The 25696-nt window shown below is 50.5% G+C and overlaps 1 protein-coding gene across 1 annotated transcript in view; it reads right to left on the bottom strand.

Annotated features, from left to right (window-relative positions):
- PPP1R12C (protein phosphatase 1 regulatory subunit 12C) overlaps positions 1–25696 on the bottom strand; it is a 49369-nt gene that overhangs the window by 3319 nt on the left and 20354 nt on the right. Inside the window, exons 8-21 of the mRNA XM_060255508.1 lie at positions 21001–21143; positions 20817–20911; positions 16067–16255; positions 14053–14148; positions 13437–13531; positions 10298–10405; positions 9625–9715; positions 9076–9213; positions 8241–8331; positions 7780–7901; positions 7526–7584; positions 6404–6503; positions 6200–6304; positions 5716–5766 (exon numbers count right to left, since the gene is read on the bottom strand). Of these exons, the coding sequence (XP_060111491.1) occupies positions 5716–5766; positions 6200–6304; positions 6404–6503; positions 7526–7584; positions 7780–7901; positions 8241–8331; positions 9076–9213; positions 9625–9715; positions 10298–10405; positions 13437–13531; positions 14053–14148; positions 16067–16255; positions 20817–20911; positions 21001–21143 (1483 nt within the window). The remainder of the gene's footprint in view (positions 1–5715; positions 5767–6199; positions 6305–6403; positions 6504–7525; positions 7585–7779; positions 7902–8240; positions 8332–9075; positions 9214–9624; positions 9716–10297; positions 10406–13436; positions 13532–14052; positions 14149–16066; positions 16256–20816; positions 20912–21000; positions 21144–25696) is intronic.

Here is a 25696-nt window from a genome sequence, read left to right as displayed (position 1 = left end):
AAGAACAGGTAGCCGCCTTGCAGACATCGGAAAGGGACACACCTCTCAGGAATGCCACCGACGTGGCCATCGCCCTAGTGGAGTGTCCACGAACAGGTCCAGGTAAAGGCTTCTTTGCCAACAAATAACAAAGTCTAATCGTCTCAGTAAGCCACTTTGAAAGTCTCTGAGATGAAATCTTGAACCCTAACTTGGGGGCAGCATATGAGACAAAAAGTTGCTTGTCTGTACGAAAACCCCGTGAACGATTTAAATAAAACAGCAGAGAACGCTTAACGTCCAGCGAATGCAACCTACGTTCCTCATCCGAGGAAGGGCTAGGGTAAAACGTAGGTAACCAAACCTTTAGGTTAAGGTGGAACTGAGAGACCACCTTGGGGAGAAAAGTAATGTCTGGAGCTAAAGAGACCCCAGCTTCTTGAAAAGCAAGGTAAGGATAGTCACAACGCATCGCCGTGAGCTCCCCCACACAACGAGCTGAAGTGATGGCAACTAGAAATGCAGTCTTCCATGACAAAAGTTGTAGGGAGCACGTTGCCATGGGCTCAAATGGACGACGAGTCAACTTGTCCAGAACCAGAGTCAAGTCCCACAACTGTGGGGGGGACCTAGAAGGTGGGTGAAGTCTGAACAACCCCTTCATAAACCGTTTGGAATGCGGGTGAGCAAAAACAGAGTAGCCCTCCACTGAACCATGGAAGGCAGAAATAGCTGCCAGGTAGACTTTGATGGAGGAAAATACCAGATCCTCATCCACCAAGGTTAATAAAAATTCAAAAATTGCAGAGAGCCCGACACTGTCAGGCGGCACAGGAGAACCGGCTACAAAGTTACTAAACTTTTTCCACTTCCTTCCATTAGAAGCACGGGTGGAAGGCTTCCTACTGCTTAGAAGGACCTGCTGGACCCTGGTAGAAAAGTCTAGTGGTCGATGAACCACGCTCTCAACTTCAGGTGCGGTACGTTGTGGTGGAGCACGTGCCCGCCCTGAACCAACAACAGGTCCGGTTCCGCTGGGAACTGGTAGAAGATCCCCCTCGACTGCTGGAGCAGGATCGAGAACCAGCTCTGACGGGGCCACCAAGGAGTTACGAGAATGCAGCGTGGCCTCTCCTGCACTAACTTGTGGACCACCCTCGTCAGCAGAGGCAGAGGCGGGAACATGTAAAGGAATCAGCCCCCCCAAGGAAGAAGGAGTCCGTCTCCCAACGAGGCTGGATCCGCTCCCCCTCTGGTACAGAACAAGGGGCACTTCTTGTTCTCGGCTGTTGCGAAAACATCCAGTTGCGGATACCCCCAAAGCTGGAACACAGGCGCTAGGAAGTGCCATTGCAGCTCCCATTCGTGCAGAGAGGCCCCACCCCTGCTGAGAGAGTCCGCCTGTATGTTGAGGACCCCCGGCAGATGTGTCGCTTTTACAAAAATGTCGAACTGGAGGCACTCCATCCAGAAGTCCATCGCCAGCACACAGAGCTGACGGGACACTGTCCCCCCCTGCCTGTTGATATAACACAGGGCAGTGGTATTGTCCGTAAGCAATGCCACAGTCTGTCCCGCTACCAGTGGACGGAAGGAACGAAGGGCAAAGTGAACCGCCAGCAGTTCTAAGTAATTTATATGGCACCGACGCAGGCTCGGTGACCACTGGCCCCCCACACAGAGATCTTCCAGGTGGGCCCCCCACCCCCACAGGGAGGCATCGGTAGTGATAGTCACAGTGGGGGTCGGAAGATGGAAGGGAGCACCCTGGCAGATGTTGCTCTCCGACTCCCACCATTGCAGTGATCGAAGAGCTGCAGGCGGGATGGTGAACCTCTTTCGAGGTGAGTCTCTGAGAGGACGAAAATGGCGCAAGAACCATAGTTGAAGACCTCTCATTCGTAGTCTTGCCAAATGCAGCACGCTTGTCGTCACCGCCATCAATCCCAGCATCCGCTGAAGCTGTTGGGCTGTGCCCACTGCCGCCGTTGGAGAAGCTGCACCAAGCTGATAATGTCCTTTGCTCTCTGCGAAGGCAGAAAAGCCTGCTGTTGGTCTGTATCCAGCAGAGCCCCTATGAACTGCACTGACCTTGATGGAGTGAGATGGGATTTCTCCAGATTGACCTGCAACCCCAGGGTGTCGAGGAGACGCAGAGTGATGGCAATGTGCGTTGTTAAACTCTCCTTCGACTTCGCCACAAGAAGCCAGTCGTCGATGTATGGGAAGACAACAACTCCCTGAAGACAAAGGTGGGCAGCCACCACGCTCATCAGCTTCGTGAACACCCGAGGAGCAGTAGACAGGCCGAACGGGAGGGCTCTGAACTGGAAGTGCCGAGCACCCACTGCAAACCTTAAGAAGCGCCTGAACGTCGGATGGATGCTGACGTGGAAGTAAGCACCCTTGAGGTCCAAAGTCGCCATCCAGTCTCCCTGATTGATGAGAGGCAGAATTGTTTGCAGCGTGGCCATTCTGAACTTCTGGTACAGAATAAATTTGTTCAGATTCCGAAGGTCCATGATAGGTCTCAAACCCCCGTCCCTTTTGGGGACCAGGAAGTAGCGAGAGTAGAAGCCTCCCGTCCTGGCTTCCAATGGAACTACCTCTATGGCTTGTTTCTGTAGGAGGTTGCTCACCTCCGCCAGCAGAGGTGGGGAAGGGGGAGTGGTAACTACCACGGACTGGTTCGGGGTCTGAACAAACTCTATTTTGTAGCCCTCTTTTACGATGGACAGAGCCCACCTGTCCGTGGAGATCAACTCCCAGGCAGGTAGGAAAGGGCATAGGTGGATGGATGTAACACCAGTGGGGGCGATAACGCGTGCTGGAGGAAAGTCAAAGCCCCTGTTTCTGGGGACGAGCACCCTTGGACTTGCCCATTGGTTGGGACCCGTAACGGCTCCTGTTGTTGCCAGAGTAGGAGGGTCTTTCAGCTTGCGAAGGACGAGGACGCCATTGCTCTGGAGAAAATTTCTGGTAGGGCTTCTTGGCCCAAGGCTTATGCCATTGTTTGGACCTGGGGGTCTTGGTGGTGGCCTGCACGCCCAGGTTCCGAGAGGTTTTGACACTCTTGTCAAACTCTTGCAGCGCTGTGTCAGTAGTGGTGCTGAAGAGCCCGTCACCCTCAAACGGTAAGTCCTCCACAAAGGTCTTGGTGTCTTGATGTAAGGCAGTAGATCGGAGCCAGGAGTGGCGCCGGATGCAGACAGCGGAAGTGATGGCTTTGGCCGAAGCCTCCACCATGTGCTTTGCTGCAGCCAGTTGTTGCCTGGCCACAGCAAGGCCTTCTTTTTGCAACTTCCTGGCGGCAGCCTTCTTATCCTCACTTAGGGAAGAGAGGAGAGGGGAAAGTTGTTCCCACACGGAGTACTGATATCTAGCCATGTAAGCTGCATAATTAGATATCTTCACTCCGAGTGCCCCTGCTGAATAGACCTTGCGGCCCATACCATCAATCTTCTTCCCTTCCTTATCTGGTGGGGAGGAATGAACCTTATGAGCCTTCGATGAGGAGGAGACGACCACTGAGTTCGGCCTCGGGTGGGTAAAGAGGAACTCAGCTCCTGCCTCCTGGACCCTATACATATGGTCCAAGCGTTTGGAGGAAACCGGCGTAGAGGATGGCCTCTTCCAAGGCTCTTTAACTGCCTGGAGGATCACCTTGGTGACTGGCAAGGCAACAGCGGTGGATGTGTTCCTCTGCATTATGTCGAACACATTGTCGTCCACAACTGGTTCTGGCTGAGTCACAGGCAGATTGAGGGTGGCTGCAATTCTCCGCACAAGGTCCCCATAGGACTTCAGATCCTCCGATGGCGAAATTGGAAGATCCTCAGCCGTCTGGGAGACCGGTGAGGGCTCCACGTCCTGGGCTTCGCTATCCGATTCCGATGACGAGGAATCCTGGTGAGAGGAGTGCTCCGATAACATCGGCGTCAGCTCCCTTGGAGGAGACCGGATCGGTGGCGATGGTCGATGAGCTTCGAGCGGGACCATGTGTCGTTCCGGGGGAACCGATACCGATGCAGACACCTTCCGGGATCGGTGCGATACTCGAGACATGGAGGAAAACTCCGACTCTCGTTCTCACTCCGGGAACTCCTCTGGATACCACTGGTATGGCGGGTAGTACGAGTACGGAGGTTGCCACCTACGCTGTTCCCACGGTGGTATAGGGAAGCGGCGGGGTGCCTGAAATGGTTCCACCTCTTGTCGTTCTCGGGGCCCCATCGGAAGGCTGGATGATCGGTGTCGAAACCTCCACTTCCGACGCCGATTCGCTCGCACTGCGTCTCCGCGAACCTGATGACGAAGATCGCTGAGTCAAGTCGATCGCTGAGTCAGGTCGACTGACGTGGCTGAGACAGCGGGCTGCGGTGCGGGGAAGCTAGGATCTTCCGCAGTGGTGCCGTGGTCACCGGTGCCGAAGCGTTGACTGAAGGCGAAGGAGTGCGGGGTCGCTTCCGTTTCTCCTTCGATTTAGCCTTCTTAGGAACTCGGGTCCCCGAGTCCTCTCGGCGCTTTTTAGCGGGCGTGTCCACCGAACCCTCATGGGAACGCTTTGTGGAGCCGCGCTCTTCCGGCAACTCGGTCAGAGTCAGAGCCGCATCGGCCGATGCGTGCTCCTGTGCCGGGGTGTCCACCGACTTCGATGTCGATGCGGTCGCCATCGATCTCTGCGGGCGAAGCGCCGATTCGGTCAAAGCTGCCGATAGACGGGCCGCTCGGTTCTTCCTCGTTTGTTTGGAGAAGTGAAGGCAGTGCGGGCAGGCCTCTACGCGATGCGCTTCTCCCAAACACAGCAGACACAAGGAATGGCCGTCTGGGGGGGCAATCTTTTTCCCACAAGCACAGCAGCGCTTGAAAAACCCCCAGCGACTGTCCATAGACGGTAGCCGCTAAAAAACCACTCAGGAACGTCTGAGGGGAAAAAACTGGGGGAAAACAAGGGACGGAGCACCCCGAAGGGCAACCCGAAAACACCCACTGAAGACAATTCAATTTTTTTTTTTTTTACAACTAACTAACTAACTATCTATCTATCTACACTAAGAAAATAACAAACGGGCTAGAGAAAGAGAAAAAAGGCAAAGCCAAAGATTCTCACCGACCGGGGAACAGGAAAGGTAAACCTCTCCGCGCGGCGGTCAGAAAGGAACTGGCGGGATCCCCGCGCTGGCGCCGGTGAGCATGCGCACTGGGACGCCTGCGCATGCCCATTGGCGCCGAGCGCGGAAAAATCCTGGGCTTTTCAGGTACCGATTCGGGGATCAGCGCGAGCGCACTATCCCATGAGTGTGAAGCACAGAGACCACGAAGAAGATCAATGAGTTCAACACCCCTGTGCTAGAGGATGCACCAACCAATGTGTTTTAAATGTATAAAGCAAGAGGATATGCTCAGAATTCCTTTATGTTTCATGGCATAACTTGTCTCTGCTCAATGTGCCTGGGTAAGAACAAAATACTTCCTTTCTGCATCCCGCCGAGATCCTCCTAGTCCCCCCGTCCTTTGCAGGCATCCCAGGAAGCTCCTGGGAAACTGGGCAGTATTCACTAATGGATGATGCCCACCTTCTTGCCCTTTGCTATGGAACACTGCAGCTTCTCCCATCTGTCAGGCAGCAGCCAATGAGGATGGCCGTTCCTTACCACTGTCATAGTTCCAGAGCTTTCCAACATTTGGAAAATGGCAGGGGAAAAGAAAAGAAGAGAAATGGGAACTGGTACTTACAAATCTCTCCAGCTCCAGGAGAGCTGGCCGCTCAGCAAAACGCTCCTGCCTCTGAGGGAACAGAATAAAACACACAATGTGACACACACAACACCAAGGCAACAAAGTGCAACTTAGGAGGGAGGAGAAAGGTGGTGGCAACAAAATAAGCATTTCTGCAGAATGTTTTCAAGGGATCAAATTGCTTTGGGTACATTCGTAGTCCTCCCCAAAGCCCTTTACGGCAAACTGGTATTGCCACTCCCATGTGAACAGGCAGGAGAGAAAACGGCAGCATGCCTGAGGCAGTCAATCTACTCCACAGACTAGATCTGAACCCATAACTTCCTGGCACGGGCACTGTTCCCATCAAAGAGAATCCCAGTTGGACATTTTTACACCGTGCCGCTCTGGATGGAAAGAATGAGTCATACTCATGGCCAAGCTGACTGTGTTCTGCCCCACTGTGCCCTCAAGCCTGCCCCCCACCCCCATCCCACTGCACCTGGGTCGCTCTTTCCAGCTCCAGCTTGACTTGGGTCAACTGCAGCTGTGCCTCCTGCAGCTGCTCCTTCAGTTTCTCGTTTTCGATCGAGAGGTCTTCATACAGCTGAAGGGCAGAGACACACAAAGCGGGCCCGGAGGTCACTAACAGCCGTGTTGGCCCGCAGCCTCCCCTCCCCCTCCCTGACAAGCCACAATCGCTCACTTTTTTGTAATAGGTATCGGGTTCCTCTTTGCAGCCCGATGCACTGTTTCTTCTCTGGCAGGGAGTTGTCCGGTTCGGCAAGACGCTGTTTGTGTGTTCACTGAAAAGAGAGACCGTGTCATGGTGGGGGTGGGAGGAGTGGTCCTTTGGAGGTTCCTCACACTCTGCAATTCAGATGGGGAACATGAACTACAGGAACATCTGTAATGGACTGAAAATAAAGCCCGCCAAGCGGACAGGCTAACGGGAAAACAAAATGACAAAACCTGCTTTGCAACCCAAATAGCTATTACTGGATTTGCCCTCTCGTAAGGATACGATACACCAAAGGTGAAGCTCATTCCAGCTTTACTGGAATGGCCAAGTGCGTGTCGTGCAACAAACTGGAAGGCTACGCCGTCACCTTTAACACGGTTGGAAGGTTAAAACTTGGGATCTTATGGTTAGAAAAAAAAAGATCTCGTGAATGGTTAACTCTACAGATTCAAAATTATCTCACTTTTTGAACAAGTGAATGCCTCTTATTTCTTATTTGAGGGGGGGATGAAATATCATAAAGATGAGGAGATCCCGCACCAAATATAGGCTCCTTTTTCATGACTGTTAAATCTGTATCTGCCTTAGTAGTGTATTGTATTTTGTTTCATAATATTTTAAAAAACCCACTTTGCACATTAAGTCGTTGGATCTCGCAGTGTACTGAGCACCAAATAAATGCAGGATTCTAAGCAGACCACGTCCCCCCTGGTCTCTGCCTCCCCTTCCTCAGGGCCTTGATTTATTACAATTTATTACAAGTATTGTGCAAATGGGCCCCCATTTCACTTGTGGAACCCAGCCCTCCTTGAAGGTGCTCAGGATGCTACAGCCGGTTGTTCCTACCGCTTGAAAACTTTGGGAAGCAGGGAGATGGACTGGCTCCCCCAGGTCACCCAGCAGGCTTTCTGGCTAAGCTGGGATTTAACTACACCAGCTCTATGCCTCTTGTAATTGAGGAAGCTGCCTTGGATCCCATATTCTCAACTGTGTGTGTGAGTGGGGGGGAGGGGGGAGGCCCTCACACAGCTCTTAAATACAAGGTTCAGAGGAAAGGCAGTGCTGAATTTCCAAAGGTAATCCTACCTGCCATGTCCTGATGGATCTTCATTGTTGACTTGCTCAACATCTTCTTCATCTTCACCCTGGAAAAGAGGAAAGACAGCTGGGTTTATGCTGTCCACACGATCTGTGCGAGCAACTGGGGGGCCTACCTCTAAGGCACCTGGAGAGCTCTCAATAATGTGGTCACACAGCGCCCCCCACTGGCAGTCTAATCCCAGGCCTTTTCTGAGTGCAAAGAAGCAGTTCCTTCCTACCCAGCCGTCTGGCATATTCACCTCAGAGTTTCCCCCCAGCCCGCTGATGCGTCTCTCCCGCCGGCCTTTCCTGCGGTCCCGGATAGCTAACCGGTTCCGGAGATCTGAGTCCGCCTCTGAGCTCATCTCGTAAGGTTCCGAGCCTGCAGGTCAGAGAGAGAGAGGGGGCGAGCTGCAGAGCTCTGGACAGAGATGCAGGCCCCTGTGGGGTGGCAGGAGATTTCATACAGGCAGATCAAGGCCCTGAGGAAAGGGAGGCAGAAGCCAGGGAGGGCTTCCAAGGAGAGGGTCGGGCAGGAGAACTGGGGGGTGGGGAGCACTGTTGCTTTGGGATGCAGCAACACTCAGCCCTGCAGCAGAGGAAAAGCAGCAGTGTAAAATGGGCCAAATGTTAAGAGAAGACCCCCCCCGAAAGTTACAGTAGTACAAATCTCATTAAGCCCCCCATTAAAATGACCAAATAAGGGAGTGGGAAAAGTTACCTTTTCTGGGCTGCGAATTCACCACCAATGGATTCACAGTATAAACCGAAGCGCTGTCTGAACTGGGATGCCGAAATCTCCTAGATGCATCCTGAATTTAAACAAGAAGGTGGGGAGACTGGGGAAGGCAGCACAGCACAAACTTCGTAATACTTTACGCTGATTTAAAAAAAAACGGGAAGAAAATACAGCCGCGCCAGTTGGAGGGAGAGAAAGGAAGAACAAGGTGCAGGGGAGAGCAGTTTATTTGACCTTTCAGATCGCAACGCATTTCGCAATAAGCTTCATTGGGAGATCTAAAGTTAAAACAGTTGTGATCATCTCAGTACCTGTTAATACCAATAATACTTCATTTGGAATAAACATACAAACAAACAATTAAAATTCTTCAGAATTAATTAAGACACTCTGATCTGAAAGGTCAACTCAACTGCTCTTCCTTGCATCTTGTTCTTCCACAGATTCAAAAAAGCCACCTTTGGAAGGCAAATTAAACCGTGGAGTGACCTGATGGGGCTGGCTGGGATAGACAGGCGCCACTTTACCGCAGTGAGATGCACAAACTACATCAGACTCTCACTTGCTCCAATGCTAAGAACTGCATACAAAGAATCCACATGCTATACAGAGGACACCTGTATCTCTTTCCCTGCCCAATTGCAGAGGGTGAGAAGAGGCCCCTAGGTTGATGCTAACTGTTCCCCTAGATCAGACTATGGTGTCCATGTCTACCCAATCGATTCTGGCATCAGGCCTGCTCTGTGGAGTTCCCACAACTGTGACCAGCCCAACCCCCTGCCTGCCCGCCCACATGCCCCTATCCTGCCCCCTCTACCATCACCTCTTGGGGCTGCTGCTCTCCATCTTTTTCAAATTTCTCATCCTCTTTGCTTCTCTGCTCCGAGGCTGCTTTGGAGTCCCCAGCCCGGCCCATGGTCTTCTCAGCCTCCTTTAGATCGGTGAGAGTAACACCCTTAAAGCAAGTGGGGGGGGGTGGAGGAGGAGATGGGGGGAAAATTAAGTGAATTTTGATTGCATGGAGGGAGGAAACACAGTGTTAGCTAAGGAGCTGCTGCAGGAACTGAACCATATAGATCACCCAGCTGTGATGATCTACAAACAGCTGCAGAGTGGTGTCAACATCGCTCAGCAGTGCGATCCTCATTCCCTGCCTGCTTATGGAACCGCCCTCTGTGGACCTGGAGGTGGCGGGCTCTCCTTCCTTGGAGGTTTTTAAACAGAGGCTAGATGGCCATCTGACAGTAATGAAGATCCTCTGAATTTAGGGGGAGCTTTTTGTGAGTTTCCTGCATTGTACCGGGGGTTGGACTAGATGACGCTGGAGGTCCCTTCCAACTCTATGATTCTATAACCTCGTTCCTACCTGGGTGGAACGCCTAGACTGCCTCATGAGCCTGGAACGGGCCTTCCTTTGGGACTCCGACTCCTCATCCCGCACGGGCGTCTGGTAGGACCTGCAAAGAGGACAAGCGGGTTGGGCGCCACCGAAAGGCTTCTCCCTTCAGACCCTCCAAGCTCCCCTCAGCCTCCACTCTGGGCGGCTGCTTAGGCAGCCCTCCGTGTCCCATCTGTCACCCCCAGACATCTCAAGGCGACTGGTGCCCCTCATTGCCTTCTCATCCCTCCTTGCCGTAACGGCTAGCGAGAGGCAAAGACACGCGGTGCGGCATATTTGAGGGGAGAGGGGAGTGAGGGCCATGTCTCCCCCTCTGAAGCCCTTGGTCGCTTTGTCCACCCTCAGAGGGAAGGAGAAGCCAGCGAGTGCTGGCAACACACAGAGCCGACTGCCCTCCCCCCAGCAGAAAAGCATCTTTGGTACGAGTCAGCTAGTGGTGGTTCAAGCAAAGAAGGAGCCGAGACGCAGAAGCCTCTCTGGCAGGCAAAGATCACGCTCAGAGGAGTTCAAAAGCTGAAATGCAAAAGCTGAAACTCCGAGGTGGCCCCTTGTCCCATCCCGAGAGGCGGCCTTTTGGCTCGGGGGAGGGGGGGTCCCTCGCTTTTCTATACTCTCTGCCCCTGCCCCCACTAACCCTCACCTTCGGCGGTCCCGGGGATCCGTGCTAGAGCTGGTGGCCGTGGAGGAGGGGGACAGGTGTGGGGCAAGGGCGATATCTATCTTCATCTGAAGGCCACCTTCTAAGTTTCTGTGGGGGGGAGCAAGGAGAGAGATGGGAGAGAAAGACAGACAGAAGGAGCGCGCAGGAGTGTGCTCAGAAGGGGCTGGATGCAAACTCCCGAGAAAGCTGCTCCCCCCCGCCTCCCCTCCCCCCAAGTAAGACATTTCACTCTCAGAATACTTCCCATTGACCCCAACCTCAGGTTTATGGGTACTTGAGCTTTAACCCAAGGCCCAGAAGTCGTGTCAATCTCCACCACCCACAGAAGACTCATGGCTGGCGTGCCCTTCCCCATCCCTTAATTCAGAGACAGAAACGTTCTCCCCTGCACGGCAGCACACTCGGTGCAGTCAGCCAGAACCTATACAAGCCTTTCATCCATCTGGAAACAAGGCAGACGCACCAAATCCTCTATTTTTTTAAAAAAATGTGTTCAGCCTCTTCAATTCCATGCAGCGAGTCACCCGTCGTGTCCATTCTACCCATGGAAAACGGAGCTCCCTGCACTCCTGAGCCTGCCCCAGCCCATAAGCTAAGCAGAGAGTCAAACCCAGGATGCCTGTGTTCAGGTCCTCCACAGGGCAATACGGTCTCTTCCATTCATACGCTTTCAACAATAACCTAAGGAAAAAAGAGCTACACAAACACTTCGGTTGGCAAAGGGCTCTCAGCTAATTTGCATGCACTATCTCGGTCATCCCAACCTCAGCCTTGCAAGGCAGATGTGTCTTGTTGATCTGGAGGGAGGGTGGCTTTCTTAAGACCACCACAGGCAACCTATAAACAGGGACAAGATGCTCTAGGCAACTTCTGAAAGGCCATGGAGCAGATTTACGTCCTGTCTTTTGGCTAAGATTCCAAGGTGGCTAATGCAGATGCAAAGACAGACCAAACGATAAAACCAGCAAAAATCACACGACAAACCAAACAAATCTAACAAAGCACGAGACAGCCAAGCAAAAACACAGCCATTAAAACCACTGCAGGAATCGTCAACCTCCGAGGAGCGAGAGAAAAGCAAACAAAGCCCAAATACCTGGGAAGCCCAAATGCTCTGGGCCTGACGGCAAAAAACCATCAGGGAGGGTGCAAAGTGGGTTGACCTGGGGAGGGAGTGCCACAGTTTTAGTGCCATGGGTGAAAAGAGCCATGTGGCTGCCCATCACCATTCGTGGGAGTGGAAGATGGAAAAGGGCCTGAAAGGCAGCCAGTAGTCGATTCATGCAGCGATCAGTGGACCTTTCAGCACTTTGGATCCAAGACCATGTAGGGCTTTCATGGTCATTGTGAATGGAACCCAGAAGCAAACTGGCAGCTGATGGAGCCAAGGCAGTGCTGGCACCACGCCCTCAATCTGGATGGCCGCCTTCTTCAGCGGCTGCGGTTTCTGGGTGGTCTTCAAAGGCAGCTCTTACATGGCCGCTATTGAGCCTGGCTGCAAGTTCCCCTCCTTGCTAAAGCCACTGCTGGGAAAACGCATTGCAAGCTCTCGGGCTGAAGTGCTGGGTTCGAGAGCATGCTTCTGCTGCAAGGCTGGAATCTTAAGGTGGAGCTGCACCCTGGTTGGCACACCAGAGCTCTATCGATCAGGCTGGGGAGGCCAGCTGGGAAAGTCAAGCAGGCTTCCGTTTGACAGACTGCTTACGAACAAAGACAAGCTCAACGAACACTTTGGGAAAAATCTTTACAAAATCCAACTGAAGTTTCTCCCCTCTAACATGCACCGGTGGTGCCAATGGAGTGACTGCTGCGCAAGACAAGAGACAATTGAAAATGAATGACCCGGACAGAGATAACGCGGGACGTGGACTTTGCAGCTGCTGGAAATGGGGATGGAATAGAGAGGGGTGGAGACAGTTGGGAAAGGTTAGCCTTCCCTATTTGATGGACTTTCAAGGAGCAGCAGTGACTGGGATTTTCCACCCCCTGCTGCTATTCCCTCTGTCTCCACACCTCTTTCCCAAGGAATGCTGAAGCCACCCCCCCCCCCCCGGCTTCTCCAGCCTAACCTGATATCCCCGGGGATCCAGCAACAGACTCTCCCTGCTCCGATCTGCTTGATTCTACTAACTCCTCACAGCAGACAGCCTAGGAATGCCAGAGTGCAGCCAGCATTTATCTCATGTGTTTATACCCTACTTTTCTTCCCAACGGGCCCAAAGCGGCTTACATTGTTCTTCTCTTATCCTAGCAACCAACCTGTGAGGTAGGTGAGGCTGAGAGTCAATGTTCCCTCTAAGCTGAAGAGCTTGGTGAGCAAAAATTCTACTTTGTGAGCTACTGGTATTAAAATTGTGAGCTACTGGCATTAAAGTTGTGAGCTACTGTGTAAATTATTGTGCTCTGGGGCCATTTTTCCTGAGCTAAGACAAAAATGTGTGAGCTGGAGGCTAAAAAACTGTGAAATACCTCACACTAACTCAGCTTAGAGGGAATACTGCTAAGAGTGTGCAGCTGGCCCAAGATCAGCTGGCGAGGTTCCCCGGCATAAGTGGGGATTTGAACCTGGGTCCTCCAGGTGCTAGCCTCTTAACCATGACACCACACTGGTGCTAGCATTCTAGCCCTGGCATCTGCTTTCTGCTTCCACGGAGCCAAAGCCCAGCTGTGCTCCCACTGCCAACTCAGTCTGATAGCTGACCACTGGATCTGACTCCTTCCTTCAGGGAGCTCAAGGCAGTACCGTCCCCCCACCCCCCACCCCCATTTCACTCTCCCAACAGCCATACAAGGGGTAGTGGCCAATACTCCTTCTAAGCTGTGGAGTCTTGTGAGCAAAAATGGTACTTTGTGAGTTACTGGCATTAAAGTTGTGAGCTACGGCATAACTTAGGTTGCTCTGGGGCCATTTTTCCTGAGCCAAGACAAAAATGTGTGAGCCGGAGGATAGAAAACTGTGAGCCACCTCACACTCAGCTTAGAGGGAGCACTGGTGGTGACTTGCCCCAAGGGCCACTGAACTTTGTGGCTGAATGAGAATTTCAACCTGGGCCTCCTGATCCAAGCCTGACATTATACTCGTAACATTGCACTGGCTAGCCTAGGGCAGGTTACTCACGCTCGCCGTGGGTCCCGATGGGGCTCCGTGTCTGGGAGGGCAAAGATCCTCCGAGTGGGGGTTGGTGTCACCCGGGCCAGACGTGGTTCTTTGCTCTGTAAGAAGGAAAGGGAGGAACTGAGGAACGGCTCGCGGAGGGGGAGGAATGATGCGGTTGTTTGTGTTTTGGCCAGGAGGGGGAGCTGCTCAGAGGCCAGCTGGAGACCTGGAAAGCTTCGACTTGACAGGTGGCCTAGAAAGGGAGGCTTCTAAGTGTATCTCTCGACAGATGCCAGGGCAGCAGAGCTGGTTCTGGCTCTTAGCATTTTACCGGGGCTTAGTAACACAGAATAAGGCCTGGAAAGCTTTGGCCAGAGACAGCCAAGACAAAGAAAAGGTGAGAAACCAGAAAAGGGTGGGGAGAGAATCACATAAAAGTGGGACATCCAAACCACAACTTCCTTGAAAGCAAGCGATGGCACAAGGGATCCTCTTCACAAAAGATCCCCTTTGTGCAGCCACTAGAAACCCCCTGGCTGTCAAGCAAAGCACCAATGCAACTAAAGCCCCAAAAGCTAACCAACTAGCAAGCAAGGTAATCAGCCAGCCACACCCTCTGATGGGCAGAGGCTCCTACCGGGTCACCAGCTGGCTCAGAAGCTGCACTCCTATTGGCTAACCCTGGGCCAATGGGATTCTTGTTCCACTTCTGTAAGAGTTCCCGGATGTCTTGCTGTAAATATATAGACAGTGAAGGGTGGGGTGGACAGGGAGAAAGAGAGAGAGAAAGAGAGATCGACAGAAAGGGCAAAGCAAAGAGAAACCGATGGCAAAATTTGCCTCTTGGAATCCCATCTCAAAAAGCCCACCCTGCCAGAGCAAGTTTTGCCCCATAATGGAGTCTTCAAGGCTGCTATATCGAAGATAGGAAAAGTAGAGATAAAAAAGCAAGAGAAAAAAGCAGAAGAAAGCTATTCATTCTAAGGTAAAAAGGAAGTAAGTCCCTGAGCACTCTTCTCTTCCCCTTCTCTAGTTACCCTCAAGCCGAGGGCATTTCCTTTCCTATTTCTCCTCCTTTCGATCCACCTAATATTTCCCAGTGTACAGGCTGCAAAATGGAAGGCATCGGGGCCAAAGTCTGGCTGCTTCCTGAGCAGAGTCCTTGTGCCTCCCCTTAAAACCAACTGTTGGTGACTTCTGCAGGGAGGAAAAAACACTTTCACTGCATGTTCAGACAATCCCAACTACTGCACAGCTTCTGTGCCAGAGCTGGCAAATGAAGCAACAGCACAAGGCTAATGGCTGGCTGAGAAAGTTATTCTACTTCCATGTAGCTCTTTGCTCCTCCTCCCCTAGGGGGCAGTGGAGCACATCACTCCCTGATGTCCGTTCCCCACGGCTCTCCAAGCCCTGTCCATTTATTTTCAGGTGTATTTGTGCAGCCGTAAGGGCCAGCAACTCGCACTGCTGCTAAGATTTCACCATGTGTTTTCCAGCTTATGTGTACTGCTATAACAGAGACACCAATCAGAGTGGCTTGAGACAACCAAAGGTAACCCCTGCGCTTAAAATGGTGTCACTGAACACAACTGAAGTGCACAGCACTGGCTAAAAGTCATTGCCTGCTCTGAGTACAGATGAACAAAAACTGTGTAAAAATCAATATAACAACAATGAAGTGGATTCTACATAAATATTATTCTTATATTGGTAATAAATACTCCTATGCTGCAAGAACGTGTCTGCATACGATTTCATCCACACAAAATTGAACAAATAACATATGTACATAAAGAAAACTTGCTGTCGAATAACAATAAGGCAACTCTCATGACATGTCCTTAGTCTTTTTCATAGCAAGTAGACACTCATTTCAATCAGGAGAGTAATTCATAAGCCTGAACCCATCAGTCCAATGTACGTTCTTTCCAACGCGCTGGCTAGCTCAAAGTCAAGCCTCATTTCACATCAAGCTTTCTCAAGAATCAACTTCACAAATATTCCACAGCATTCTATAATGCCAACAAGGCTTCTTCAAGGAAACATCAAATGTATTCAACCTGTGCAGCTGATTGCTCAGCAATTTCACTGAATGTCCATGAGTTCTCGTATTGTAAGAAAGCCACCCTGAGCCTGTCGGGGGAGGTCGGATAGAAATTTGATAAATAAATAAATAAAGGGAGAAAAGTACTTCTTTCTCTACCTTCTCTATCCCCTGCATAATCTTGTAAACCTCAGTCGACTTTTCTCCAAGCTGAAGAGCCCCAAGCGTTTTAACCTTTCTTCACAGGGAAAGTGTTCCAACCCTTTAATCATTCTAGTTGCCCTTTTCTGCACTTTTTCCAATGCTATAATATCTTTTTTGAGGTGCGGTGACCAGAATTGTACACAGTATTCCACCTATTCTATGTGTTATATTACACAAGTTTGGCCCCTTCTGGCATTGATTTTTATAGTTTTTGTTCATCTGTACTGATTTCTTCTGCTCCTAGGCCATACAACATTCAAGTAGAGAGGCTTCAAACAGGTGTGACTGCCGCTCCAGAGCCAACTGAGGAATTTCCCCCTTTGTTCCCCATGCAATGCCACCGCGCAGAATTTAAGAATGCTATGGCTTATCTCCTCGTGGGCCATTCCTCCCACAGGCCTACCTTTTCTTCTGTGTCCAGCCGAGGGCTGGATGCCGACCTCTTGATGCCGCTGCCCTCCTTGGCTGCCCCATCCTCTAGCCTGGCATCCTGCAGCACCCCAAAGCTGCTGGTCTTGCGCAGACTCTGCCTCCAGGCCGCGGGGGCTTGGGAGTCCTCTGGCTCCATTGTGCGGCTGCAGCCTCCAGAGAACTGTAAGCGGGGAGGGGAGTAAGTGGGTGAGGGAGAGAGAGAAGGAGAGGAAGTGGGGAGAAGAAAGGAAGGAACGGGAGTCAGGACGGACGAAGGCTTGGAACGGTGGAGTTGGAGCGGATGAAGGGGACTAAACCGGGCAGAGCTAATGCAGGCGGGTTCCGGCACGCCCAGGGTCACCAGCGACTCCACCACAGCAAACAAGAACCGCTGGACTCCTACTCGTTAGGGGAAGGACAGAGTGGAGATATGGATTCCTCATTGCTGGAGACCCTGGTTCACAAGGACAGGGGGAGCAGATTTCTCTTTTGAGAACAGAAGCCACCTAGTGCACCAAACACGGATAGAGAGGGGCAGAAGGAAAGGCAGAGGAGATCTCTTGGCTGCACAGTCAACTCAGAAAAGAGGAATCACAAACCTCCCAGAATTTGCCACCAGGTTATCGGTTTCCCTCTTGGGTGTTGCGGAAGTCCTACCTCTCAGTCTCGGCTATTGGCAAGTTCCCTGAGCTTATTAATTGGTGAGAGACAACTACTCTGAGGCAATTGGTGTCATGATAATCAAAACTTTAAGGTGCTCTGAAGCTCACCGGGGGGTCCCTGAGAGAAGCTGACTTTCCCATGGAAGAGAGCCATAAAATGCACAAAAGTATCAGCAAGAACAGAGATGCATTTCCATGAAGAGAAAACCCATCTCCTCCATTATCCAAGGGCAAGATTAAAGGCTACTGTTAAAGCATGCACAGTGTATGGGGATGTGAAGGAATATGTGTGCTCTTGGATGATTAGGAGATGGGGGTTCACCATCCCAAGTGGGAACAGGCTCCCTAACTCTTGACTGGGTAAGGAATCTCTAGCCTGCTAGGGTTAAAATGGTTAACTTTCCCAGGTTAAAAGGTTGGAGCCTCTAGATAAGGCGGTTCAAATGGGAGGCATCAGACTTCCCTGCATGGAGCAGCTGGGGGTTAGAGTCAGCATTTGCCCAAAGAGCATCCAAAGAGATGCAAAGGTGACTTCTGTATTGTGAATGTTAACTTAGAAATATGGGGTTTGTTCCTTGTTCATTTCATTAAGTAAATCTGCTGCAGCCAGTAGATATGATAGATCTTTCCTGGTCTTGTGCTGTAGTTTAATAATCCGTTGTTAATAAAGTCTTCCCTTATCTTAGAGAGCAGACTGTGTTCCAAATTCCTCCCTGAATGCCTGACCTCTCACCCATGCAGTCATGCGTGCATAGGGGAAAGTCTGAAGTAACTGGAAAACTGCCCTTTGCGCATGCTTGGAGGCAGCCTTCACCAGCGTTCCCCAAGCCACTGGTAAATATGGGAGGATGGAGTTAATTTGGGGTGGTGGCACCAAAGAAGAACACGCTTACACACAGGCTTACTACACACAACCACACAAAGCCAGGGCAGGTTTATGACAATTGCCACTTCACATTTTCCCAGATGCCCACGCCCAGCCATTCTAATAGATATGGGGGCTCAATTCTGTCTCAAAGGAATGGATGTACCATTGCATCCCACCTGCATCCTCACAAAACCTAAAGCATGAAAGCCAAGCAAGGGAATTTCTCTTTCCCCTCTTCTGTGTCGCAGATGTGAAACATCGAACTAAAAGGAAGCCACATCTTTATCTTGTCATTGTTAACATCCAGCTTCTCTACGGGTAACACAGGGAGGGCTCGTTTGACTCCAAGCGCAAACCTGGCACCAGGGAAGGGAAGATGCGGGGCACCAAGAGGGCCGATGTCAGGGCTGCCCACAATCTCGGCACAGCCTTGCAACCGCCCGACTCTGTCCTCCCGAGGCCAATTCCAGAGCCCAGCAACAACCGCTCTGACGACTCGCGCTGTCCAGATTCACGTGATGTGGAGGAATTTGGAATGCTTCCAAGAGCAGGGTTCACAGCAGGTGACGGCTGGAAAGCTGCCTCTTCAGAGAGGGGGAGCGGAGCTTCCCACAAAGCTACAGTTTCTCCAGAACTTTGCGTCCAGTTCTGTGCTGGGGAACAGAAGCCTGGAGCCCTTTGCCTGACGCATTTCACCACACTGTCGTATCGTATTCTCACTGAAATGCCTGCTTTGGCTGGCTGGGCTTCCCCATTCTAACTGAGCAGATGCATGTTAAGAGCTGGCTTCCTCAAGGCCCCTGATCCGGCTCACTAGCATCTAATCAAGGCACTCTGTAAATCTGCAACAACCCCCAGCCATTCCCCCCCTACATAGGAAGCCTGCTCACTAGAAAAAGCCCACCAAACCTATCCTCCTTTCCCTTCTGTGCTGCGGTATGCACAGGTGGGGAGGAGCTAGTTGCAGGAGTACACATGGAACACTGCAATACTTTTCTGTATCAGTACACAGAGGACAGCAGTACCATCCCTTTTAAAAAAGAGTGAAGAAGTGTTAGGCAATTTGAAGAAGACGATGATGATACTGGATTTATATCCTGCCCTACACTCTGAATCTCAGAGTTTCAAAGCGGCCACAATCTCCTTTACCTTCCTCTCCCACAACAGACACCCTTTGAGGTGGGTGGGGCTGAGAGAGCTCTCACAGCAGCTGCCCTTTCAAGGACAACCTCTGCAAGAGTTATGGCTGACTCAAGGGCATTCCAACAGCTGCAAGTGGAGAAGTTGGGAATCAAACCCGGTTGTCCCAGATAAGAGTCTGCACACTTAACCACTACACCACACTTGGCAGTTAGAAGAGGTTGCTGCAACCATCAAGAAAGAGAGTCAAACCCTCAGGATTAGAAGAGCCTGCTGCAATCATCAGGAAAGAAAGTCAAACCCCCAAGATTTGGGTCTGGTCATCCTACACATTTGACAGAACAACTCTAAGGCCGCTGCTAAGCCCATCTGATCTGGAAGGAGACTGCTTAGCTTCCCTGGTAGCTTCCCTGGAACTTTAGGACCCTGCTCCCTACTAATGGAGAAAACAGACACACAGGATACGCTTCTGAACACAGGAAGCTGCTATGTACTGAGTGGCACATCAAGCTCAGTGTTGTCTATTCTTGTTAGCAGTCGCTCTCCAACATCTTGGGTCAAGACCTTCCACATCTCTTGATCTGGAGATGCTGGGGATTGGACCTGGGACCTTCTGCTTGCCAAGCAGATGTGTTACTAATGAACGACAACCCCTCTTTGCCTCTCTCTCTCTCTCTCACTCACTGCAGCTTTCTCTCCATTCTCGGGCACCAGAACGATCCCTGTCTTGCGCAAGCTTTGCCTCCACATGGAAGGCCCGAGAGGGCTCGGGATGGGCAGCACGGGAGCGATGAAGGCAAACTGCAGCTGGGGGAAACAACGCAAGGAGGTTGGGGTGCAGTCCAGCCACAGACGGAAGGGGGAAGATGCAAGGAGGGCGGGGTGGGGGTGGGGAAGGACAGAAGAGCAAAACAAGAAAAGAACGTCCAAAGTATTTCACACGACAGAGAGAGAAAGTGACATGCAGTGGAAAGTACTGCCCGGCAGGCAGCAAAACGGAGTAAGAGAGCAGGATTAGGGTCCAATCAGAACAATCACCCTGAATGGTTTGGAAGGCTGCCTCCATAAAAGTCAGCCTCCCCTTCCCCAGTATGCTGCAAACAACAGCAGGTAAAATCAAGCATGCAAGATGACGGTGTCGGTGGGCTGACAGAGGTGTTATCGGCACAAATGCGGCATGCGTGTTGCAGGGCTGCAGGAAGAAGTCATGCAAGGATTCATGGGAAGCCAATGGCGGTGGTGGTGGGAGAGAAGATGCCTCATTCTGAAAAGGACAGCTATGCCACGAGAGAGCCCAGGAGGTCCTGGAGTTCCCAGCTTTGCTGCCCACTTCTGCAGAACCAGATTCCAAAGTGCAGCTTCCCCACTCCAAACCTGGGGAGAGTGGCCCCCGCTGCTTCCTCTCCTCCCCGGGGAGGTAGCTATGAGCTGCTGGGCAGGACGTTCAAACCTCACTCAAATGCCAGGGAAGGTACAAGAAGGTGAAAACGCATAATAACAACTATGATATTGGATTTATACCCCACCCTATACTCTGAATCTCATAGCGGCTTACAATCTCCTTTACCTCCCCCCCCCCGCCCCCACAACAGACACCCTGTGAGGTGCTCTCCCAGCAGCTGCCCTTTCAAGGACAACCTCTGCCAGAGCAATGGCTGACCCAAGGCCATTCCAACTGCTGCAGGTGGAGGAATGGGGAATCAAACCCGGATCTTCCCAGATAAGAGTCCGCGCACTTCAACCGCTACACCAAACTGACTCAAGCACTACACCAAACCCCCAACGGTCTCCAGACCTGCATCCTGTGAAATGAACAACTGACGAGTGGGTGGAAAAGCTACCAGAGCCTTCCTCAAAACGCTTAGGTTCTGCTGTCCCCTGCACGCAAGCTCTGTCACAGGCTGGTTTGTGAGAGCAGGAAGGGCTGACCCAGGACGGGAGGCCATCAGAGACCATCACGGGCGCACCAAGCCCTCCGCTGTGGAAGGAAGAGACGGCCATGCCGACTTCTCCCCATTCTTATCTCTGGGTGGCCGAGGAGCTTGTGCCAGCGTGGAAAAGGAAAGCCTTACCTTCTGCGTAGCAGGGCTGGGAGGGACGGGACTGACAGGGGACACAGAGACTCCATTCACTGTGCTGCTTTCTGCCGGGAGGCTGGGCTTTGCCTCTGTAGGGGACAGGAAACAGTTGTTATCCAACCCGCTATCCTGACCTTCCTTCTCTCAGGATTGAAAGCCTGCCGTGTGCCCCACCTACCTCTGGAATTTGAAGCCTCCTCCCCATCCGAGGCCGAACTGGTCTCCTCCTCACCTACGGCGATGGTGCCCAAAGTCTTGCGCTCCTTCGATTGGTCCTGGACGGAGATCTTTTCTTTGCTGCTCATGCGACATACAGAACTCCTGGATTGGGAGAGGTGAAGGTTAAATGTAGAAGACAAAACATCAAGACCGCACTCAGTTCTCTTGCTGCTCCACTTTGACTCGTACAAACTCAGTCATAGACTGAACCATCATTGCAGGGCTGGAAGCTTCAGGAATGCTGATAGCCTCTCACTACCAATCACCAGTTTCCTTATTTTTCATCCTATTTGGACTACTGCTGTATTTTTATTCTCCTTTTCCTTCCACAGAGGTTGTAGGTGGTTGATTTCCCCCCCCCCCCATGCAATTTTATCCTCACAATAACCCAGAGTGAGGATGTGAAATCAAGTCTCCTTGCCCAGCTGAAGACACCAGCTGATGAACGAAATGTATCGGTTAAAAGAAGTAAGGTCCGTAGGTTACAAGGATCTAGGTCTGGCATTGCTCTCTCGTGCTGTGCATTTCACATTCTAGGTCAGAGGTGGCCAAAGCGTGGCTCAGGAGCACATGTGCCTCTTTCACACAGACTGTGTAGCTCTCAAAGCCCCCACCGCCACATCAGCCAGTTTGGAGAAGGCATTTCTCTCTTTAAATCACTTCTCCAAGCCAAGCCAGCTGGCAGCTTGGAGGATTCATTGAAAGTTAAACGTTGCTTTCTTTCCACTTCTTCCTTCCCCATCTGTTTGCTTGCCTTCCTTCCTTCACTCTCGAACATCTGACATTCATGTTTTGCAGCTCTCAAACATCTGGTCACCCCTGATCTAGAACTTAAGTATGGCAGAAGAAGACACACTGCCCTTTCATGGGCGCACTGCTTACAGCTTGGAACCGTCGGGTTTTGGGCTTAAGAATGCCACCGGGATTCCTCTTCAAATTTATGGCACTGCTTCCAGCAATCAATAAATGCTACTTGGAGTGAACTGATGCTTTCCTGCCTTGAGGAGGATTTACCATTTGCGGAGCGGGAGACTCCTGTAATTGGTACTAACTCAACGTGTAACCACAACGTGAGCAACTGTGGCAACCTGGTCCTCCATTGAAAGAGAGGCATCCAGAAGCACCCCCAAGCCCTTCATCCATGGTGCTGGCTTCAATGGTATCCCATTGAGAGTTGAGAGCTGGATTCCTGATCTCAGATCCCCATGGCTCAAGTACAGGACCTCTGTCTTCACTGGATTTAAGTTCAGTCAGCTCTGTTAGAACCAACTAGCCAGGGCCTGCAGTGCCCTATTCAAAATCTCCGGGGTGGAGCCTGACCAGCCACCCAACAAAAGATAGAGCTGGGTGCTGAGCACTGATGGCAACCCAGTCCATACCTCCAGACCAATTAGGCAAAGGGACACATACAGATTTTAAACAGCATCAGGGAGAGAAAAGCCCCCTACAGCACCTCACATTCCAGTGGGTGCCACTGGGACAGTCGCCCCTCAAGCACCATCCTCTATTCCCAATTGTGAAGGAAGGAGGAAATCCTTTGTAAAGCAGTTTCCCATATTCCAATGTCAATGAAGCAGTGGGTCAAAAGGTCATGATCGACCATGCCAAATGCTGCATTAGATCAAGAAGCAATAAGAGTGCCAACCTGCCTAGATTCAGATGTCTCCAGAGATCATCTGCAAGAGTGACCAGTACAGTCTCCATCCCTTGGCCAGGGGGGAAACCAGATTGGAATGGATCCAGGACGCCAGCATCATTCAAGAAAACCTGGAGTTGTTCCACCACTACTCTCTCCACCACCTTGTCCAGGAATGGTAGGTTCAAGACCAGGCAATAGTTAGAAAGTACCATAGGGTCCAGTGATGGCTTCTTCAAGAGTGGACACACCATTGCCTCCTTTAAACCAACTGGGAAAATCCCTATGGAAAGGATTAATTGACAATATCACCACATGCTCTCTCAGCAGGTTTTAACCAGCTTAGAAGGACATGGATCAAGGAGGCAAGTGGTGGACTTCACGGCTACCAGGATCTTGTCAACTTCTTTCCTGAGAAAGCCAACTGAAGTGGTCCAATATCAGACCAGAAGACAGGGCTTCCAGTTCCATTATTGTATTTAACATGTCTGGGAGGTCCTAGTTGAGTGACAACACTTCGCATGCAAAAAAGTTTGCAAATGCCTCACAGCTGATATCCAATTCCTTAGTATAAATCCACTTGCCACTTTAACAGGGAGGATTTAGGCTACTCAGGCAGGCCTTCAGGGTAAGGTGGTCTCTCCATGTTACTGCCTCAGCAGATTCCAGAACCACATCTATCCCCACACCAAAAACAAGATCCAGTGTGTGGACTGCTTGATATGTGGGAGTCAATACAAACCAGGAGAGCCCCAGTGCCACCACTGATGACACTAGGTCCCTGGTCTGAGAGGTGGCCAGGTTATCAGCATGGACATTGAAATCCTCCAAGACCAAAAGTTTGGGGTGCTCCATCGCCTGGCCCAACACAGCCTCCAAAAGGCCTGGCAAGGTTTCTGCTGGTGTGTTAGGTAGTTGGTACACCAGCTCTCCTCAGATTCCCACACTAGGCCAACACATTCAATACCATCAATTTTGGTGTGGGGAGCACCCTGATGGAGAAAGCCTCCTGAACAAGCAGCGTTATGCCCCCTCCCACCCATTGGTCTGAGATTGGTGAAGAATCAAGAAATCTGGAGGGATAAGTGGGCTCAAGGTGAATATCTTGCCATTCTTCACCTAGGCCTCAGTCATGCATGCCAGGTCTGTTATGTTCCAACAGATAATTTGGAAGGACAGAGATCTTATTATTAATAGACCTGACATTGCACAATACCAATATCGGAGAAGTGTATTGTCTCCTAGCCCCACACCCTGCATCTCTCAGGACGAGACAAAGGTAGGAAGGGGACTGAACATCTATATCTCCTTCCCTTACTCCACCTTGTCCCACCACCATATCTTCCCCATCCCACCATTACTGGAATCCCCAGCCCTGACATGGCCTCCCCCACTAGATGTTATTGCTCCCAGCTGGAAACCACTAACCATCTAGTGGAAGCACCAAGCAACTCTGAAGACAAATCTAAATGATGGCACTATAGCGGTAAGTCTTCAGTTAATAGCTAATCTAACTAATAGGCAGAGTGAAACAATTTTATATAGTGAATACCCCCCCTCCCACCCAGACCTTAGTAATAAGTTTCTTCCCTCAAATAAGTAAAAACGAACTAACAGACTACTAATAATGAGTGGAAGAATGTCTCCCTAACTCTACCTAATTAAAACAATTCTTATACCACCATAGCCTTAATGGGCAACCAAGGTCCAAAATCAGAGTTCTACAGCAGCAGCCAGAAGAATGTTTCTTCCTACTATTTCAGGGTTTGCACTTACACAAGGCAAGTTCAGATGCCAGTTTCAGCAGTGGCCAGCAGAGGGTCCACAAGCTTGTGAGGAGTCAGGAATGAAACTCAGAAGCAGGCCACGCTGATTGATAATCTGAGACTGATTTCCCACTAGCATTGCTCCGCCCAAGGCTCAAGCGATCAATCAGTTGCTCTGCCAGTGCATTTTGAGCTGTGGTAACCTCCAGTTCCTTGTGCCATTTTTAGATACTGTCTTTTCAGGATTGCATCGCTGTGTGGAGAATTGGATGTTGCCATGGCTCAGAATGCACCCACAGAGCAACTAGTGGGAAATCTATCCCTTGCTCTGAGGAAAACAGAAGGCTGCGGGCAGACCAGCACTAGTGGGAAATTGGTCTGAGAGGATTCTATGTTGTATTCAGTTCATAACTCTATGGAAAGCCAGATACAAATTTCCAGAATTGGTGGGAATGAAATATTAGTCAAACTTTTTGGAAAGAAGTTCATAAAATGATTTGTGGACTTGTGAATTTTTCTTTCATATTCTCCAGAATTTCTTTTGCTAGATTTCAGCTTCCAAAACAACAGATTTTTTTTTTTATTTTGATATTAGCTAGATTGGCTATTACAAAAAAAATAAATACCCCCCCCCCCTTGGGTCCCACACTTCACAACTGGCAAGTAAATTTATTGGAACAATATATTATGGGGAAAATTATGAATAATCCCTTTTTCTCTGACCCACCTTTGGTGTGGGGGCATTTTGATTATGAGGAAACTTGGGAACTGGTTGTACAATATCTCATGGACAAAAGAATTATCCCTTCTGCTCAGTATATTGGGGTAGTATAATTTAAACATTTTAAATTGGCTGGAGTACTGTATAAATTACTGGATTATCTAATTTTGTTTATGAAGTTGATTTTAATCTAAATAGTATTTCGATGTTAGAATATGTACTTTTTATTTAAAATAAACATTTTAAAAGCCAAATACAAAGCATTATTGCCCTAAGCTATTTCACAAGGTTGTTGCATAGATTCAAGGTTGTTGTGCAGGTATATATCAGCCTGAGGCCCCATGAGGAAATGCTGCATACAAATGTAATAAGTTCAGATATATGTAACTGCCTTGTCATGATCACTCAACTCCACAAATAAAGTATAGAAATGCAGTTCCGGTAAGGCTTCACTCAAGAATATGGATGGAGGATATAGTCACAATCAGGGAAGTACAAACCCATGTTAAAACACTTGAGGAAAAAGTGCTAA

Source organism: Heteronotia binoei, chromosome 15 (genome assembly GCF_032191835.1).
Source record: "Heteronotia binoei isolate CCM8104 ecotype False Entrance Well chromosome 15, APGP_CSIRO_Hbin_v1, whole genome shotgun sequence".
NCBI lineage: Eukaryota > Metazoa > Chordata > Lepidosauria > Squamata > Gekkonidae > Heteronotia > Heteronotia binoei.
This window is presented reverse-complemented; position numbering and strand designations above follow the sequence as displayed.